The sequence below is a fragment of the Microcaecilia unicolor genome, chromosome 2 (assembly GCF_901765095.1).
Source record: "Microcaecilia unicolor chromosome 2, aMicUni1.1, whole genome shotgun sequence".
In the NCBI taxonomy this organism is placed as follows: Eukaryota; Metazoa; Chordata; class Amphibia; order Gymnophiona; family Siphonopidae; genus Microcaecilia; species Microcaecilia unicolor.
The window spans coordinates 491,834,442-491,853,882 of NC_044032.1; the positions used below are offsets into that span (position 1 = coordinate 491,834,442).

At 41.7% G+C, this 19,441-nt stretch overlaps 1 protein-coding gene across 2 annotated transcripts in view; it reads left to right on the forward strand.

Moving 5' to 3' along the window:
• The window catches only part of GRK4 (G protein-coupled receptor kinase 4), a 324,643-nt gene extending 308,985 nt beyond the window's left edge, over positions 1-15,658 (forward strand). The window contains exons 12-16 of one of the 2 annotated variants that reach the window (XM_030191135.1): positions 718-926; positions 7,689-7,826; positions 9,524-9,661; positions 11,826-11,957; positions 15,495-15,658. In XM_030191135.1, the coding sequence (XP_030046995.1) occupies positions 718-926; positions 7,689-7,826; positions 9,524-9,661; positions 11,826-11,957; positions 15,495-15,548 (671 nt within the window). In that variant the 3' untranslated portion in view covers positions 15,549-15,658. Of the gene's footprint in view, positions 1-717; positions 943-7,688; positions 7,827-9,523; positions 9,662-11,825; positions 11,958-15,494 lie in introns of those variants that run through there. The other variant, XM_030191137.1, reaches the window with a different exon arrangement.
• Positions 15,659-19,441: the final 3,783 nt, after the last annotated feature.

Below are 19,441 nucleotides of genomic sequence, written 5' to 3' on the forward strand. Positions count from 1 at the left end.
CTTAGACCCAAAATAGACATGCGGCAATTTTCATTTTGCTGCACGTCCATTTTTTGCAAAAATTTTTAAAAAAGGCATATTTTTGTAGGTGCGCTGAAAAATAATTCTGTGTGCGCCCAAAACACTTGTCTACACTACCGCAGGCCATTTGTCAGTGCGCCTTAGTAAAAGGACCCCTTAATGAATTACACTTGCAGTCATTGTCCCTCCATGACCAAGTAGGGTATAAACATATTGATCCTGAACAATCACGAGATAGTCCACAACAGTATTCTTCAGGTAAAGTAACAAACAACCCTTTGTTGCAATGAAATTATTTTGTCTGATTTACTGTACATCTGACTGATTTAATACAATTGCAGTTAGTAGTTTACCTTTGTCTTATTGTGAAAACCTTCCCAGTTCCCTGTACTAAATTCCCTGCTGTTTCTTCCCTTCTTTACTATATCTTCTTTCCATTTCCTCATCTTCCTACCAGCTCTTACTCCTCTTCCTTCTTTCTAATGACTTCAAACGTTAACATAGTACCTTGATAATCTGATTTACTAACCATTTTCCTCAAAAGTCACAAACTCACTTCTGGGAAAAACCCTTTAGTGCCTCTGGCACCCAGGATACAATATTTTTTAAATTAGACACCAAAACAGAAATGTTTATATATTGCACTCCCATGAATCTTTTTTCTTTTCTGTTTTTTCTTTTTCCAATTTTTTGTAGCTCCAGAAGTCATAAACAATGAAAACTATACTTATAGCCCTGATTGGTGGGGGCTGGGATGTCTAATCTACGAAATGATCCAGGGCCAGTCACCATTCAGGAAACGGAAGGAGAAGGTCAAGCGGGAAGAGGTAGACCGAAGGGTGAGGGAGGACCAAGAAGAATATTCAGAGAAGTTCTCAGAGGAGGCAAACTCAATCTGTAGGATGGTGGGTGAAGATAGAGGTTTGGAAATTATTTTTATAGCTTTTTGACATATGTTTCTGTTTTGCTGGAAAATGTTTCAACACCATATTTGACATCCTGTAGCATACTTTTCATTTTATGGCTGGCAAAAGCAGTAGATTATAGTCAGTATCAAGAGATTGAATCTTTTCCAGTGCTTTACATAAGGCTGTGTGAATGGTTGAGATGCCATCAGAAGTGAGTCACTTAGGATATCTGTTGACCAAGTGAGCAGTAGTCATATTAAGATGGCCACTGGCCATAGTCACAATTTGGATTCCTCATATTCCAGGTCTGGAACAGCAGGCATTCACATCTCCCCTGACCTGTCCTTGTATGATTAAAAGTTTTCCAAGTTCCCCACAAGCTACAAATTTTCTTACTTCTGTCCAGTATCAAGTTTCTGTACATGATATTTAGTGTAGGTGATGATCTCTACCCATGAGACATGGATCTGGGTTCTGTTTATAGGATAAAATGCATGTTCCAATAAGGGTTGGAGCAAATAAGTAAGGCATTTTTAAGATCATGAATCATAGTAGTAAACAGAAATAAAACAGAAGGGAAGAGATACTTTTTTTATTGGACTAACTTAATAAATGTTTTGGCAAGCTTCTGAAGGTCATATATCATGCCAGACCTGAAGAAAAAGCTTTTGGCTTCAAAAGCTTGTCAAAACATTTATTGTTAGTCCATTTTCCCTTCTGTTGTTTTATTTCTATTTATTACCTTTAAATGAACTATCAAGGCAGCCACATTACTTGAATCACAGTGGACTTGTGTCGTGGGCCTTCCCTCAGTGGTGGTATTAGGGCAGGTTATTTTTCCTGCAGAAACATTAGTGAGTTCAGTGTGGGCGGCCTCCTGAGAGCCATTTGGAGCAGTGTTGATCTTAGCAATCCAGAAATGATCCTCACATCTGCCTGAATGTGAATCTCTTCCATGTGTGTATGTTTCTCCTGAATGACATAGAGTAGTGATATTCTCTGCTGCTGGGAAGACCAGGGCATGCCAAGTAATGCAAAGAACACAAGCTTTGCTGTCCCAGAAAGTACTAGTCAGTTTTCATGCAAGTTTTTCTCTCATTCTGAATTGTGCTGTTTTCAGGTACACAACTGATCTGTGCAGAAAATGGCAGCTATGAAGCTAAGCTTGTAGACAGCACTTTAGAAGGAATTTCAACATACGTTTAGTGTGCCCTAAATATAGCGCATGCTAAAAATACTAGTGTGCCTTAGTAAAAGACCTCCGTAGTCTTTACGGGATATATTTGTTGATATTTTATAAAATACACAGGTGCACGCATAGACAACACACACATTTACATCTTCAGAGCAACTGTAAAAACAAAATTAGCATTTTTTTTTTCTCTGTTGGGTCTGTTTCTTTCTACCTGAAAGCACCTCACTTGACAGATTCAATGCAGATGGGGAAAAATACTCATAAAACATAAATATTCCTCCCATCATCCTGATTTATATGATTTACATTGGACCATCAAAGGTATTAACCCACTTAAGCTTTCAGAAGCAATGGGTAAGTTCCACCTTCAATCATCATCAGTTCAATTATTTTTATTTTTTCAAAAAAATATATTTTTTTCAAAATTAAAATCTCCAACTTCATTCCTTTCTTCAAATATAGTAACATATGTCCACAGATAAAGACATGCACTGTCCATTCAGTACAGTCCAAAGTTTTAAAGAGTTTATCTAAATAATGAAAAAGAGTTCTATCACCTCTCTTATGTGCTCAATTTTGCCTCATTGCATCAAAGGGAGTTCTCTCCAGTCTCTTCGTCTTTCAATTCTTATGGTTGTTGGGAAGAATATTTATATTTTAGTAGAGGAGAGGCAGGAGAAGGGGGGAGGAGAAGGATTCCTTGAAAAGGAGTATGGAAAAAATGGTGGGTTGGTTAAGAGAAAATTAAGGTGGAAGATAAAGTCAATCTGTAAGGTCACCAGGAGTTGGTTTTGACTTGACAACAATTAATCATTCTTGTAATGCACAAACTCCTTATCTTGAAGTGTCAAATGTTTTATTCAAATCTCTATCTTGATCATATTTGTCAAATATTAGGTGAACTTGGTGTCCAGTACAGAATCTATGCTGATGACTTGCAGTTTTTTGTTCCTGTTCAAATTTCAGTGGTATCTATTGAGGATTACAGACTGAATGACTGATAATTGATTAGCATTGAATTTTTTTTTTTTTGCACATATTGGTGCTTATTTTCAAAGCACATAGACTTACAAAGTTATGTGGAGGGACATTTTTGATTTGATGTCTAAGTCCAACTTTGGACGTTTTGCACAAAACATCCAAAATCCGAATAGGAAAGAAGGTCAAGAAAAATGTCTATCTTTTGTTTTTGCTTTTTTCAAAAATACCATTTTGAATTAGGTTTTGTACATTTTGGGGGTTTTTTGGACCATTTTCGAAAAAAAAAAAAAAAAAGGTCCAAATGAAAAATGTAGAAAATCAAGCCGTTGGGATGTAGGAGGGGCCAGCATTTTTACTAGACTGGACCCCCAGACATCCCAGGAGAGCAATGAGGCACACTAGAGGACACTGCAGTGGACTCCAAATAAATGCTCCCGGATATACATTTGACCATTGCTCCCTTATCTTGTCTGCTGAGCCCCCCCCCCCCCCCCAAAAAAAAACCTACTACTTCCAACTGTAAACCACTACAATAGCCCTTATGAGTGAAGGGGTTGCCTATATGTGGGTACAGTGGGTTTCTGGTGAGTTTTGGAGGACTCACAGTTTCCACCACAAGTCTAACAGGCAGGAAGAGGTAGGGGCCTGGGTCCACCTGTCTGCAGTGCGCTCCACCCACCACTAGACTACTCCAGGGACCTGCATGCAGCTGTAATGGACCTGAGTATAACATCTGAAACTGGCAAGTAATGTTTTTAATCACTGTTTTGGGGGGGGGGGGTGGGAGGTGGGTCAGTGACCACAGGGGGCGTAAGGGAAGGTCATCCCTGATTCCCTCCAGTAGTGATCTGGTCATTTAGGAAACCTTTTTGTGCCTTATTCATTATAAAAAAAAAGGTCTCGCTCAAAACTTAAATGATCCATAAAATGGTCCAGTGTCAATCCCCCTACCTTGAGTGTCACGGCTTCTCACGGAAGCACAGGGTTTGTGAGCCCTTGAACTACTGCCATGGAGCGGCAGTGGCAGGCAAAACCACCCCCATACCAGAACAGGACTGGAACCCCAGACTGGAGTTGCAGCAGAGGCAAACAAGCTGGGACAGGAAGAGCAGGAACAGCTAGACTTCACCTGTGCTTCACCGCCGTTCACCAGGAGTTGAGCCCCTGGGTGCAGGCGGCCGGCAGGACTTACAGGACAGGGCAGGAACTGGATACCAACAGGAAACACACAACAGAGTCAGGACTAAAAGCTGCCAGGCAGCCACTTAAGACAGAAACACAGACAGGTGAGAGTCAGGACTGAAAGCTGCCAAGCAGCCACTAAAAAGGAACACAGACATAAGACAAGGAAATGCAGACCAGAAACAAGACTAGGCACTAAGCAATAAAACCAAAGCTAACTACACACAAACAAACTAGAACCAGGCAAAAAACTCAGACTAGAACTGGACTAGGCAGAAGTGCACAGAGCACACCCACATACCAGGACCTTAGACGATGCAAAGGCAAACACAGAAGTTTCCAGGTGGCTAATAAAGCCCATCAGCAGCTGAAGTTTAGCTGCAGGAATCACAAGGCAGCTACGGGTGCTGTTCAGGCACAAACAAGAAAAGCAAGTCTGGCAGCCTGGAAGATCTGGACCGGGCTGGGCTGAAGTCTGGAACATGTGACAGTTCATAGCAGCCACCGGTTCAGGCCACCAGAGGGCGAGGTGAGCACAGACAAGGAAACAGTCACCACCGTGACATTGAGTTGGAAGAGGGAGGTAGCCTGCCTCCCTCCTCTTCCTTCGACGACGCCTGCAAATGGATGCACTGGGCGGGGTTTCACACCATATAAGGGAGAAAACTGGGATACACTGGGCAGGGCTGAGCACAGCCATTTTGCAGGCGGTATCGAAGGAATAGGAGGGAGGCAAGCTACCTTCCTCCTCAAGGTAGGGGGTGGTGGGGGTAGGGGGGTTGACACTGGACCCCTTGTTAATGCTAGGGGTTAGGGGAGGCTGGAGACCCACTGGACCTCCAGCCCTCCCTGAACTGTGTTGGGGGGACTGGAGGTCCGGTGGACCTCCAGACCCCCTGTTGTTGGGAGGGGGGGGGTTGGTTGCCCACTGGGCCACCAGGGACCTTTTAGAAATGCTGAGGGGAGTTAGGGGGGGCTGGAGACCCATCGGATCTCCAGCCCTCCTTGAACCTGGCAGGGGGTGTCGGGGGGACCAGAAGTCCAGCGGACCTCCAGCCCCCTGGGGGGGGGTTGGTCACCTACTGGGCCACCAGGGACCTTTTAGAAATGCTGAGGGAGTTAGGGGGACTGGAGACCCACCAGATCTCCAGCCCTTCTTGAACCTGGGGGGGGGGCGGTTGTCGGGGGGACCGGATGTCTGCCAGACCTCCAACCCCCGTTTTGCCTTGCTCGGGGCAGGGGTAGTTGGGGTCTGATGGTCCCATGTACCTCCAGCCCCTGTGTTTGAGAGGTCTGGGATTTTGACAGCCCAGACCTGTCAAACAAGCTTGGGAGGATTGTGCTGAGCGCATGCTCAGGCACAATTCTCCCTCACTTCTACCCCATGATCAGAGATAATTGCGTACTTAAATTTGCATGTCATTATCTCTGATCATAGGTCTAATAACGCCCCATGCTGTTCCAGCACTATTTTTAGAGCGCTGTTTGGAACAGCGCGGGACTTTTGATCATCTGGCCTTTAGTGTGGCTGCACTGATTAAAGCGAGGAGAACTTGGAGGAGGTGGTATCTATGCGCTGAAGTCATCACAAGTGCACGTTGTGTTCAGCGAACTCCTGCTCCTGCAGCTTGATCAAGTTGCCCATACCTCCTCTATTAATGCTGCTTTTTTATCTCAAGCTGCCAGGGCTGCAGGACTTGGTGCAGCTCCTTGACAGAGATGGGCTGGCACAGCTCTGCAAGTCTGCAGGGAAAGCCTCCCCGGAACTAAGCCCTCTCTGCCTGGGCTGATGTAGGCTCACACTGTCTGACACACGCATGGGCCAGTAGCATCAGAGTTCACCTGACTACTGGTGCATGCGTGTGGGGACTTCCACATACAGCTGAGCGAATTTTCCAGAGACTTCCACGTGCAGTCAGGAGGTAGTAGTGCTGCTCACCCACTGCCTGCAGTGGCAGCCTCCTCTCTTCCCTCCCCTCCATCCATGTTCCATGTGCATCGCCTTCCTGTCTTCTTTCCCCTCCATCCATCCATGCCCAGCAACTCTCCTCTCTCCCCTGCCCTCCCCTCATCCATCCATGTCCAGCAACTCTCCTCTCTCCCCTGCCCTCTCCTCCATCCATATCTAGCAAATCTCCTCTCTCCCCTGGCCTCTCCATCCATCCATCCATATCTAGCAAATCTCCTCTCCTGGTCCCTCCATCCATCCATATCTAGCAATTCTCCTCTCTTCCCTGCCCTCCCCTCCATGTCCAGTGATTTCTCCCCCCTGTCCTTAAAAGGAAGTCTCTGAGCTGTTTACGGAATGCAGGTCCACTGTAAACATACTAGATTCTGTGGTCCAGCTTGTTAAGAATACTTCTTACTTTGTAGTAAAAAAAAATAGTTTTAAGAGCTGTACTTTTTCACTTTTACTTGAGTATTTTTTTATAAGACTTCTACTTCTCCTTCTCTACTTTTGAAGCCAGTACTTTTACTTTTTACTTAAGTACTTTTAAAAAGTAATGACCCCCCCCCCCCATCTCTGGTCACTGAGGGGCTCTTTTACAAAGCTGCGGGAGGGCTAACGCGTGGGTAGTGTGTGCCAAATCGGCACTACTACAGGATAGTGCGTGTGCCCAGCAGTAATTCCAAGTTTGGCATGCGCCGAATCCCGCAGTAGAAAATATTTTTCTATTTTCTACTGCGGGGAGTGTTCCCGGCGGTAATTGGCAACATGGCCACCGAGCAGGTAGCATGTGAGCCCTTACCGCTAAGTCAGTTGCTGGCGGTAAGGGCTCAGGCTGTAAATAGGCACGCATTAGTTTTAATTTTTGTGGATGCTCATTTCTCAGCCTGTTAAAAAATGGCCTTTTTTTTACGGCTGTGGTAAAAAGTAGTCCAGTGCGCACCCAAAAAACGTGCCCACACTACCGCAGGCCACTTTTTACTGTGGCTTTGTAAAAGGACCCCTGAGTACTGAGAATGTTTGTGATCCAGTTAGAGTGGAGCTGTGTGGCCGGAGTGTATATGGCTGTGAATTAGTAAACTGGAGCAAGGTAGCTAGGCAGGGGGAGTGGCAGTGGGGAAAAGAAAATGGATGGCAGCTGCAGTGGTCAAGAGAGCAAAATAGCAGTGGCAGGGAAGGAAGAATGCCAAATTTGGAAGCGGAGATGGTAGCTACAATTCCATGGCAAGATGTATACATTCTGTGGCAGTCACTGTGATATTGGAATTGTTGTAAACTGGGGTTCCTGATCATTAAATTGAGCGAAATGTATTTCACGTCTCCAAAAAAAATGCAAATGGATATATTTTGTGTATTTGGGGTTGAAATTCACTTCAGCAATTAAAAAACAAAAACACTTTCTAAGAATAACTGAGAAACCTGAAAGTGTGTTGTTTTTCTGGTTCATACACAGCTCCTGGCCAAGGACCCAAAGGAGCGACTGGGCTGCACAGGAGATGGAGCCACTGCAGTCAAGCAGCATCCTATTTTCAGAAGCATCAACTTCAAGAGACTGGAAGCAAACATGTTGGATCCACCTTTTGTCCCTGATGTAAGTGTCCTGGGCCTCTTCAGGATTTTGAAGCCGTGAATTTTGTGCTTTCTTCAGCAAGTGCAGTTTAATTTTCTGATCACATGCATCCTTTTATTTGTGCATGTGATACAACAGGAGATACTGACCGCTTTTCAGTATATTACTTATGACTGTTATGTTACGTGCTGTTCTAGCAACTGACTGCTGGAGACGCATGCCAGAGCACTTTAAATTGTGGGCTCAGTTTCTTGAAATGATCTTTCTTTGAACCTTTGTCTTGACTTCCATCTTTTCACAAAAAAAGTGAGTGTACTCTTTTAATGAATTGTGGGGGAGTTTATATACTATGAGTCAATGATTGCTGTGTTAATTTTTGTATGGTTTTTGATGATAGTTTATATTCAGTTATTGTAACTCACCAAGAATAAGGCACTCAAACTGGATGGCTACCAAGAATTGTTAAAATAAGCCAAAAGGTGATAGTGGTAAAAGAGTAGAGCATGTAAATAGACAGATGCAGTGTATTAGTGTAGGCCCTCAGATTTAGAACTCTCTAGGAATAATCAGACAGGGCATCTTCACCTAAAGGGGCTAATATTACAGAGCTTCTATATGAAAAGTCCACAAAGGGGCCTATTTTATGCCCATCTTGTAAAGACAAATATAATAACCTCAAATGACCAATTTCCAGTGGATATAAATCAGATCATCAGAGACTGGATACCAAGGTAATACAACCAGTACTAGTACCAAATATTCATGATAGATTTATTTTGTCAATATTATTTCAAAACAATCCTGCTGTAAGAATATGAAAAACTCACTTATCTGGAAGTAGTATGCTTTCAAACTTTCAAATCACAGGAGGACCAGTATCTGGCATGATAACATGTTTCATTTCGCTGCATCAGAGATGGAGACTCCTGAAAAATCAATATAACATTTCAGTGTCTGATTTACCTCTGTTTGTGCAACATCTGTCATTCTGAAGTTTCAAAAATTGTGGACCCCATAAGTTAGGGTACTTGTAGGTTAGGAATCCTGCCTGAAATTGCTGCCCTGGCTAAAGTCTCTGGTAAAAAGAAATCTCTCAGTTTTAGGAGTTGCTGAGGAAAGAAGGGATTTTACCTCCTACTCTAATAGATATTTGTTCTTGTAAACAGTCCTGAAAGCATTAGATAGTAACATAGTAAGTGACTGCAGATAAAGACCTATACATTCTGTCCAGTCTGCCCAACAAGATAAACTCATTTTACTTGATATGCGATACTATATATATATATATATATATATATATATATATATATATATATATATATATATATATATATATACACCCAAGTTTGATTTGTCCTTGCCATTCTCAGGGCACAGACCGTATAAGTTTGCCCAGCACTCTTCTTGTACTAAAAGTTCTGAAGCTAACGTCGAAGCCCCTTAAAATTTACACTTAAGCCCATCCCTATCTATTCAGTCACGATCCGGGCGTAGACTGTAGAAGTCTGCCCAGCACCAGTTTCGCTTCTGTACTGATGGCACTGTACCCCAAAATATAAGGTACAATAAATGATTTTGCATGCCACACAAACTGTTAGACTGAAAGAGGAAGGTCTCAAGCGAATAACAAGACTGACAAAGAGGAGGCAGGAGCACAGCACACTCAAGGCATTTTTTTTTTGTGCTAGTTACTGAATATACTTGTCTCCTGTTTGCAGCCACGTGCGGTATACTGTAAGGACGTTTTGGATATTGAACAATTTTCTACAGTGAAAGGAGTAAATCTGGATCCTACAGATGACAATTTCTATTCCAAGTTTGTTACAGGCTGTGTCTCCATCCCCTGGCAGCATGAGGTATTGGATTCAGAAAGAGGATATTTTAAAAATGTTTGGCCTGGTTTTGGTGAATATTGGTGCAGATTCCATGGTGAATAAGTTTAGTTTTCAATGACTAGTGATCAGATTTCTTGGCATGTGGATGGCGGAAGAGGAAAGCTAATTTGCAGAACTTGCCCCAAAAAAACAAACTTCGTTGCCTTCAAGAGCCAGAGTTGAGAAGTTCAGATTATGGGAATGTTCATGTAATGCAGGGATTATCAACCCAGTCCTGGGACACACCTAGCCAGGTGGGTTTTATGGATATCCACAAAGAATATATACACTGGATGTAGTACATGCAAATTTATCTCATGCATATTCATTGTGGATATCTTGAAAAGCCAACTTGCTGGGAGTGTCCCAAGGATTGGGTTGAGATTGAGAACCCCTGATATAATGGAGACATAAAACATGGTAGAATATGGTCTTTTTCCCCTTTGAAAGAGGAGGGTTTTCACTTTTCAAGTACTGCAACTATTTACTTGTGATTCTAAAATAAAATATAAAAGAAAAAATAAAAGCAGTTTGGCTTGCTGGGGCAGCTGACTTTTGAAATTGACTTGTGCGGCCAGATATACCCCCTAATTCTGTAAAAGTCACCAAAAATTGTGCACACAAATTTGGGTGTGTGCAATTTAATTAAATAAAAAGCTAATTAGTGCCAATAATTGGCTTTTTAACAAGCAATTATTGGCACTAATTAAAGTTAATTGAATGTTATGTGCCGGATCAGTGCTTCAAATTTACATTTGATTTGAAAAAGGGGATGTGGAAATGGGAGGGTCTTGGGTGGAATGGGGCGTTCCTAAAATTAGCATGGGTTTTTATAGAATAATGGGGTACATGTCTAATGTAGGCGCATATATTTGCACCACCTTTCAGTTTAGGCACAATTCCTGGGCTTAAGCACTATAAGCCCAGCTTATAGAATAGCTATTTTTTCAGTGCCGACTTTTTTGGCGCCATATCTAGTCCATAGTGCCATACAAGAGGGAGGCATCACCATGCTAGCTTCCTTCTTTCCTTCTCTACCTCCTCTGTGTCACCATATATAGGGAAGGGGTTGGAGGGAATAATGGTGCTAGAAAGAGGCTGGAAGAAGAGAGAATGGGATGCTACATAGAAGGAAAGAGAGAAGAGAGATACTGTCACTATCACCACCACCACAAAAGATAGGATGTTATCCCAGAACAGCCACCACTTAACAAGGGAGGGTGCCAATTTTAGTTTTCATACAAGGGCGCCAGTTAGTTTGGAGCAGGGGTTCTCAACTCAGTCCTCGGGACACACCCAGCCAGCCAGGCATTCAGGATATGCACAGGGCCGCCAAGAGACACAGCCAGGCCTGGGGCAATACCAGACCGCCCCAAATCACACATCACCGCCCCTGCCTCCTGCACAAGCTGGTATATTTGAAAATATAAGTGCAATCAAATAAAAATGCTACCAAGCATTAAAGAACCACAACATGGATGCAGCAGCTCATAGGTTTGTTTGCTTTGTTGTAGGATGACTGCTGCACGGGGAAGGTGAAAGAGAGACTAACCTAATTAGCTTCAACTTTTTGACATCATCCCGTCTGCTGTTTTCATCCAACCTTCTTTGTCTGTCCTCTCGTGCATGGAGTCGGGACCCAGTTGATTGCATTAACGTGATATCATGTAATGCAATCATCCGGGTCCTGGGTGGCACGTAGGAACAGGAGAGGACAGACCCGGAAGAAGCAGGCAGGCAGGAAGAAGCTTGTCGAGGCCAGGCCCAGGGAATTTTGCCCTCCCTACCCCCACCTCTCAGCGGCCCAGAATATGCATCAAATACATTTGCATGCACTACCTCTGCTGTATGCAAATCTGTCTCATGTATATTTATTGTGGATATCCTGAAAACCCAGGACTGAGTTCAGAATCACTGGACTAGAGCCAGCCCTGTTAGGGGGAAGGAAGTGTTATCCAGTGTCAGCCATATAAACATAAACTCGTTTCCATTTAATGAGACTATATCTGGGCTATTGCCTCATTTCAATCCATTCATTGACCAAAGAGAAACTTTCTAGCATGGCAGCTTGTAAAATTAAAAAAAAAAATTTTTTCTTCTCATTTAAATGTTTTTTTTGTTCATCTTTTTTTTTTCTTGGATGTAGATGATAGAAACTGACTGTTTTAAAGACATAAATGTTTACGAAACAGATGGCAGTCTGTCACCAGATCTCGATATGAGCGAACGTAACCTTAGACCAAAGAGGGGCTTCTTCCATAGACTTTTCCGAAGAGGGGTAAGATTATCCCCTTTGTGGATTCATTGTATTGGTACTGTCTGTGGGGTAGAGATATCAGAGATTGTTCTAACAGTGGTACTTATAACCCTCAAGCAGGTTTGGTTTTTGAAGATCACTAAAATAAACAACAGTTTCCAATGTTAAATAAATTCAGACATTGTGTGTATATATATATATATGTTGATAATGAATGTCCTGAGATCCTGACCTGTATATGAAGGCTGCAGAGTCCAGTGTCTATAGTCACTGTATAAGAAAGCAAATATTAATTATTCAGTGGATGCCAGTGTTTTGTTTTTTTTATTTAAAATATTTATACTCCATACCATCTGCATTTCTGGGTTTAGTGCAACAAAGCATACATCATTACAATAAAACATGACAATAAAACAGAAACAAAAATCCTACACAAATGTGTCTTCCTTATGGTGGAATTAAGGGGTAAATAACTGGGGCCTACTTTTATTTAGTTCTCTTAGAGAAGAGTTTTCAAACTGAAAATTGCAAGAATGCGTGCAGTTGTTATGAGGTGTTTGATTATACCTTCTGTAGCTGAAATACGGCCTAGTAAGGTTCAGGCATCAGCATTTGGTGTAGCCTGCTCTATATTTTTTGAGTTCCTTGCCAAGACAGCTCAGGGGCATAGCCACAGAAGGGCCTTAGGGGCCTGGGCCCCCAAACTTTGGGTATGGACCCTGGCTGGCATGGGTCCCCAAACCCTGCTAGTGGAAGCACTCCTCCACCTGTGGCCTCACTGCCACCACACCAGGCCTCCTCCCCATGCTAGTTTGTATGGAAACCGAGCATGTGCTGGGGGAGGGGAGATGTGTGGTATAGTGACCGTGGCTGCCACTCAGGAAGCCTGTAGCCTGTGGGTAGAGGAGTGCTTCCACTAGCAGAGTTTAGGGACCCCCACCAGCTTAGGTATGTGGGGTGGGTAGGGGGGGGGCAAGAGCAGCAGCATGGTGGAACATGTTTTTCTTCCCTCCCCACTTTGTGCTCAAGCCCCCCCAAGACCCAATGTCTGCCTAAGTTCCTGGAACAACTTAGGCCCAAATGCTCAAAACCTAACACCGGCACTAGGAGCAATTAGCACTGGAATTGCACGCATGTTAATGTGTGCAGAATGCACAAATCCCTCCAGCACTTGTGCTAGTCTGTGCACTTAACATCAAAACCCGGCAAATAGACCTTCAGAAGCTTACCATACCATACTGGCACCAAGTTAAGAGCTGAAACTTCACAAACCCTACCTACAAAAAGTTAGCATTTCAAATGTAGAACATCAGCACACCTTCAGGGATCGGGTTTGTGGGTCTTTTATTAAGCATAAGGGTGAAGAGTTCTTTTCCAGTTAGAAACGATGCTACAGATTCCTATACAGAATCTATATATCAATTGAATCTCTTATCCCTGTTGCACAAGGAAAACACAGGCCATCACTTAACAAAGAAATATGAGATTACAAACGAGAAACATAATGTAGAAACAAAAATAAAATGAAAACAAAATAAATCAGACTGTGAGCAGTGACATCCCAGAGAAACAGAGATGCATTTCCTTCAGTACAGAACAAAATACAAGACATGCACATTTTCAAAGCTCACATTATTTTTCTTTAAACATAAAAAATAAATGTATTTGTATACTTGTTTTCTGTAACAATCAAAAAGGGGAAAAACACGCTTCACTTATGGTAATACAACAAAAAATAGCGGGTGAAATCAAGCAAAATGCATGACAATGGAAAAAATAAAGGAGGGGAAAAAAGGACCTCAGACTGGTGACATTAAACCAGGTTAATGGGATTACTCATGCGAAAATGCAAATATGCACCATCCCCATATTTTAATCACTGGTCCTTAACCCACAACCTCCCTAGATGTTAATCAATATTTGTTTTTATAGTCATATTCATACAAAACGTGCTAAATAAATCCTCTCAGGACATGAAAGCAGATATAATCACTTATCTTATAGCAGCTACATAATCGGGCCTCCCCAATGGTCCGTTTCGCCAATTGCACGCTTCGTCAGGGGAAGGACGCCCTATTGAAGAACACTGCTCAAAAAGTAGACAGCAACGTCAAACTGCTTGTCCGGCTGAGCTCACTAGCGTTCTCTCTAGTGAGCTCAGCAGGACAAGCAGTTTGACCTGGCACCAGCCCCCTTTACTCATTCCCAGTTGCAGACTGGTCTCATCAGCCCCCCTTCTCCTATCTCCCCAGCACCACTAAATGCACTGCAGAGAAGGGAGCTCCTTTCTTTGCTCACTCCACTCTAGCCACCAGCACCTCACAGGAGTTGAAAGTAGAGAACAAATACTTATCACACATGAAACAGGAAGTAGATTCTCTTTAGCAGCTGTTCAGTGTTGGCAGCCAGAGCAGCTGGAGTGAAGATTACACTGGGCCCTAAAACACCAAAACATCTATACAAGTAAAATAGAACAAGTGGGACTGCTATAGATTTTAACACAGAAACTATATGCAAACAAATATCACACCTCAGTCATACACAAAGCACAGACAAACCCTCACCAAATACAGAACAAGGGATCCAAAATTGGAAATAGAAATATGAAGACAAAAATTGAACTAGGAACCCCAAGAAGTTAAGCTCAGCATATCATGCCACAGTGGAGAAACAAAAACAGTTGAATTTCCTTTTGTACTGAACACGATACATAAACATCTGCAATGCACATTTCCCAAAGCTAACATATTCCAGTTAATACATTCAAAATAAAACACTTCTTTCTACCGTTGTGCGCCTGGGCATTTTATTTTTCCATCACATTGGTCCCAGTTTCTCTTTTCTGCTTTCCTATCTTCTGTAAATTCTGTTTCCAGTGACCGCTGTCCATTTGTAATTTTTCCTCTCTCCTTCTGTCTTGTTACATTCCCTCACTACACCTGTCTCTGATATATCAATCTTTCTCTTAAAGCTATCTCTGTTTTTCTCTTTTCTGCCTCTATCCACTCAAATTTCGCCTTCTTGCACTTTTCATCTACTTATCAACTCTCCTCTCATTCCCTAGCTCTCACATTTCCCATCTTCCTATTCACTTTTAACTGCTCCCCATTACCACATTTCTAACCTCTGTATTCACTATCTTCCTCACACACACTCATCTCTGACAACTTTCTCATGGTCTAATTAGATGTATATCAACATTAGACTTTAGCATTACCTTGATATTGAATTGAGCAACAATAGCAGGGAGGTTTTTATGCCAATGATGCTAGTGAAACACCCTGCATATATGTGACAGTATATCTGCAAAGAGTGGAGGTGTATCACAACACGTGAGGCTTTTCCTCCCAATAAACAGAAAAGTATACAATATAGAAAGTTTTAAGGATTTGTGCAGATTGACTTATACAGTAACAGTATCCTTAAATACACTCGCAGTTTTTGATTTAGTGTTGCAAATGTTGACCATTTGGCTAGGAAAACCTCATCAATTTCAAAAGCATATATGTTGCAAAAATATCAAAGAGCTAACTACACTTATTCCATCTAATTTCCTAGGTCTGTTTTAAATCTGGTTACAGTGATGATGAAGAGGAGCCCTCCAGAATTTAAACCACTGTACGATAGCCAAAAATCAAATTATGAACTGAAGAACGTTGTGTTTTATTGTACCTATAGATTGTAATAAGTGTATTATAAATTAAAAATTCTGTATAAGTTTACAGATTTTGTACATTTGTACTTGAATTATTTTCAGATGTAATATTTTCACTAAAGCTGTATTGTACAAAAAGCCATATAAATACCACTTGAGTGCATATATATATTTTTATATATATGTATATGCATATGTGTCTCTGTATGTATATATACATATAAATATATGTATGCATACGCTTTTAATTGGAATTACTGCAGATATTTAAAGAGATTTTAAAGCACAGATGCTTATCTGTGATGTGTGTTTTTCTTTGTAATGATAATCAGAGGCATTACATGTCTTGTCTGTCAGGACTGAGTAAGGCCTATTTTCCACAGCTGATATCCTGTAATGTAGCTTCATGTTTCTGATTCCAATATCAACTTGTGTTCTCTTGGATAAAAGCAGCACATGATCCCTAATCTCTAGTGCACTTTTCAAATCACATTCTAGGAAACAACAAATTCATACTGTATATCGCAGGCATCGGTTTTCTTTCTTTGGTGTGAGGGTTTGTGGGAGGAGGAGTGGTGCTTGGTAAAGGCTTGTGGCCACTCTAGGGCCTGGTTGGTCACAAGTGGACCCCTTTTTTCAGGAAATTCACAATGGTTAGATATCAGATATATCTGCACATACTTGGTCCAAGGTGTGGGTTGATTCCTGTGTTTTAGTTATTCTAAAAACTAGACCTGTCTGGGGCCCTTAGAGAGTACAATTGAGAAGCTCAGGTTTAAACATTCTGCTTAACTACTGATCACTCATGGACCACTTTTGCAGGAAAGATAGCAAAAAAATTGGTTTATCTGTCTGAGCCTGACTTGATGAAGAGAGTAGATGAGCAGAAGTAGAGCGGTCAGCTTATTTTCACTTAGGGGTCCTTTTACTAAGCTGCAGGAAAAGCTGGACTTCATCTGCCCTTATGCAGGTTTTTCCTTCAGCTGCAAAATGGCCGATTTTCTATTTTTCAAATTAATGGCCATGTACTAATGTTGTCATTAGCGCATGGCCATTAACAAAACTTAGCCCATAAGCTTTAACCACCGCCCATTTTGTAAGTGGTAAGAGCTCTCGTGCTAATCCTGCACTAAGGGACCCTTTTACTAAGGCGCGCCCAAAAGTGGCCTGCACTAGTGTAAGCGCGTGTTTTGGACACGCACTGGTCCACTTCCTGAGCGCGCCTGGAAAAAAGGGATTTTTTTAATGTGCTGGAAAATGGATGTGCAGCAAAATGAAAACCACTATCCAACAAAACAGAAGAAACTGATCCTCGCAAAAAATCAAACAATTGAACAACTGCGAAGATGACACACAAAAAAATGTAAGAAAAAAAGAAGAAAAAAGAGAAAGAAAAAAAGACGAAAAAAAAAGTGAAAAAACAAGATGACACTTCAAATAAAAAAAATTGTGTTTAAAAAATCGTAGAATTTTATTGAAAGGTGATATGACTGTAGCTCCGTATCTATTGAGTTTAGTAGTTCTATACAGAGACCGTTCGAAGTCGGTACTTACAGAGTCTGGATTAAGACTCCGTTGCTCAAATAAAGTTCTGTTTTCCAGAACATTCTATATATTAAAGTTCAAAAAGACAAGAAAATACATATATGGTGTAAAGACTCTTGATGCAGGCCAGTTGGGCTGAAACACAGCTGTGTCGAGTCATATCACCTTTCAATAAAATTCTACAATTTTTTTAACACAATTTTTTTATTTGAAGTGTCGTCTTGTTTTTTCACATTTTTTGTTTTTTTCGTCTTTTTTTCTTTCTCTCTTTTCTTTTTTTCTTCTTACATTTTTTTTGTGTGTCATCTTCGCTGTTGTTGTTCAATTGCAAAATGAAAACCAGCACGCATCCATTTTCAGCCTGAGACCTTAATGCCACCCATTAACTTAGTGATAAGATTTCACACGCTAATCGGGTGGTAAGCGTCCAGCGCACACCAACTGCCATTTGCCACCAGGTAAGCGCCCTGTGGTAGAAAATAGAAAATATTTTCTACCACGTGTTTTGGGCACAAGCCAAAAATGGAATTACCACTCGGGGCACGCGGTAACTGGACGGTAGTGCCAATTTGACATGTGTTGGACATGCGTAGGTGCCTATGGGCCTTTGTAAAAGGGCCCCTAAGTGTACAATAATGTAGATATGCTAACTGATTAATGCAGAAATGCCCATTCTATGCTCCCAACACCCCCTCCATGGAAAAAGTTCTAAAATTCTTTTGTGCGTGGTTTGCATGTGCCAATGCCAAACTTACAGCGGGACACCTCTCATATGAGGAAAGGCTAAAGAGGTTAAGGCTCTTCAGTTTGGAAAAGAGACGGATGAGGGGAGATAGGATTGAGGTATTCAAAATCCTGAGTGGTGTAGAACGAGTAGAAGTTAATCGATTTTTTTTATTCGTTCTAAAAGTACAAAGACTAAGGAACACTCAAGGAAGTTACATGGAAATGCTTTTAAAGCAAATAGGACAAAATATTTTTTCGCGCAACTAATAGTTAAGCTCTGGAACTCTTTGGTGAAGGATATAGTAACAGCAGTTAGAGTCTCTGGTTTTAAGAAAGGTTTGGACAAGTTCCTGGAGGAAAAGTCCACTGTGTATTATTGAGATGGACAGGGGGAAGCTACTGCCCCTGAGATTGGTAGCATGGAATGTAGCCACTATTTGGGTTTCTGCCAGGTACTTGTGACCTGGATTGGCCACTGTTGCAAACAGGATACTGGGCTAGATGGACAATTGGTTTGACTCAGTATGGCTACTCATATGTTATGTTTACATCCCCTGGTAAGCCCTTTTAAGCTGTGTTAGGCACTCATTAGTAAAAAGGCCCCTTAGTGACAGTCCAACATGCCGGGTTAAAATTTCTTCTCACACAGATAGGAATTTATCCAATTCCCTCTGTTTTTGCGGGAAATGTTAAAAAGCCATTTTTAACAGTTGGCCATGCCACACCAATATTTATCTATTGTTTGGTGTGACTAGGACAGAATCTTTTATGTGTGGGACTTCACAAACATCCTGGTAATCTCACAGCCAGCTCAATTTTCAGAATATCCACAGTGAATATGTGAATGCACCGCCCCTCCAAAGGATGCCAAATGATCTCATGCCTATGCATTGAGGATATCCAAGGGAAGCCCTGTTCTAGACTGCAGCTGGAACTTGCAACATTAAGGATATTTTTATATTAAAGAATGCAGCTGTTCTGACAGGTATAGGATTACTGTGTATCTCTGTATAGAGGCATTGACCTTCTTCCTGTTCTGTTGTGTTTGGTGAATAGTAGAAATGTTTTCATATCAGCCAGCCTTTAATACCTCCTCTCATAAGGAGAATGTGCTGTCTAGCAGAATCTCTTAAGATGCAAATTCAGATGTGTTTATCTTGAAATGTTATTTGGTCCCCAGTTCTGAGCAGTTTTAAAATATAATAGCATGGCATAAAAAAACCTACACCTAAGATTCCTAAGGAGCCATGTTTGACCCTTGAGACTCAGTGTGTGTTTTTCTTTCCTTGTTTCTTAAAACTCAAAAAAAAAAAAGTTCCCTCTGCTTTGGAGAGCTGGAAATGGAAGCCTCCAGCAGTGGGCTTTGTAGCTGTCTATCATTTTGTCTCCCCTCCATGACCTTAACTCTTCTAAAATGTGAAAATGAGCCTGCTTCTCAGCCATTTATATACTGGCCCAAGGATGCATGTCTGCATATCTGGCAGAAGGAAAAATGCTTTTCCTTAAGAATTTAATTTTTCTTTCATTTTAAACTTTGCCATTTCATCATCATAGGGAAGGCAATTTTAAAGCCATTTCC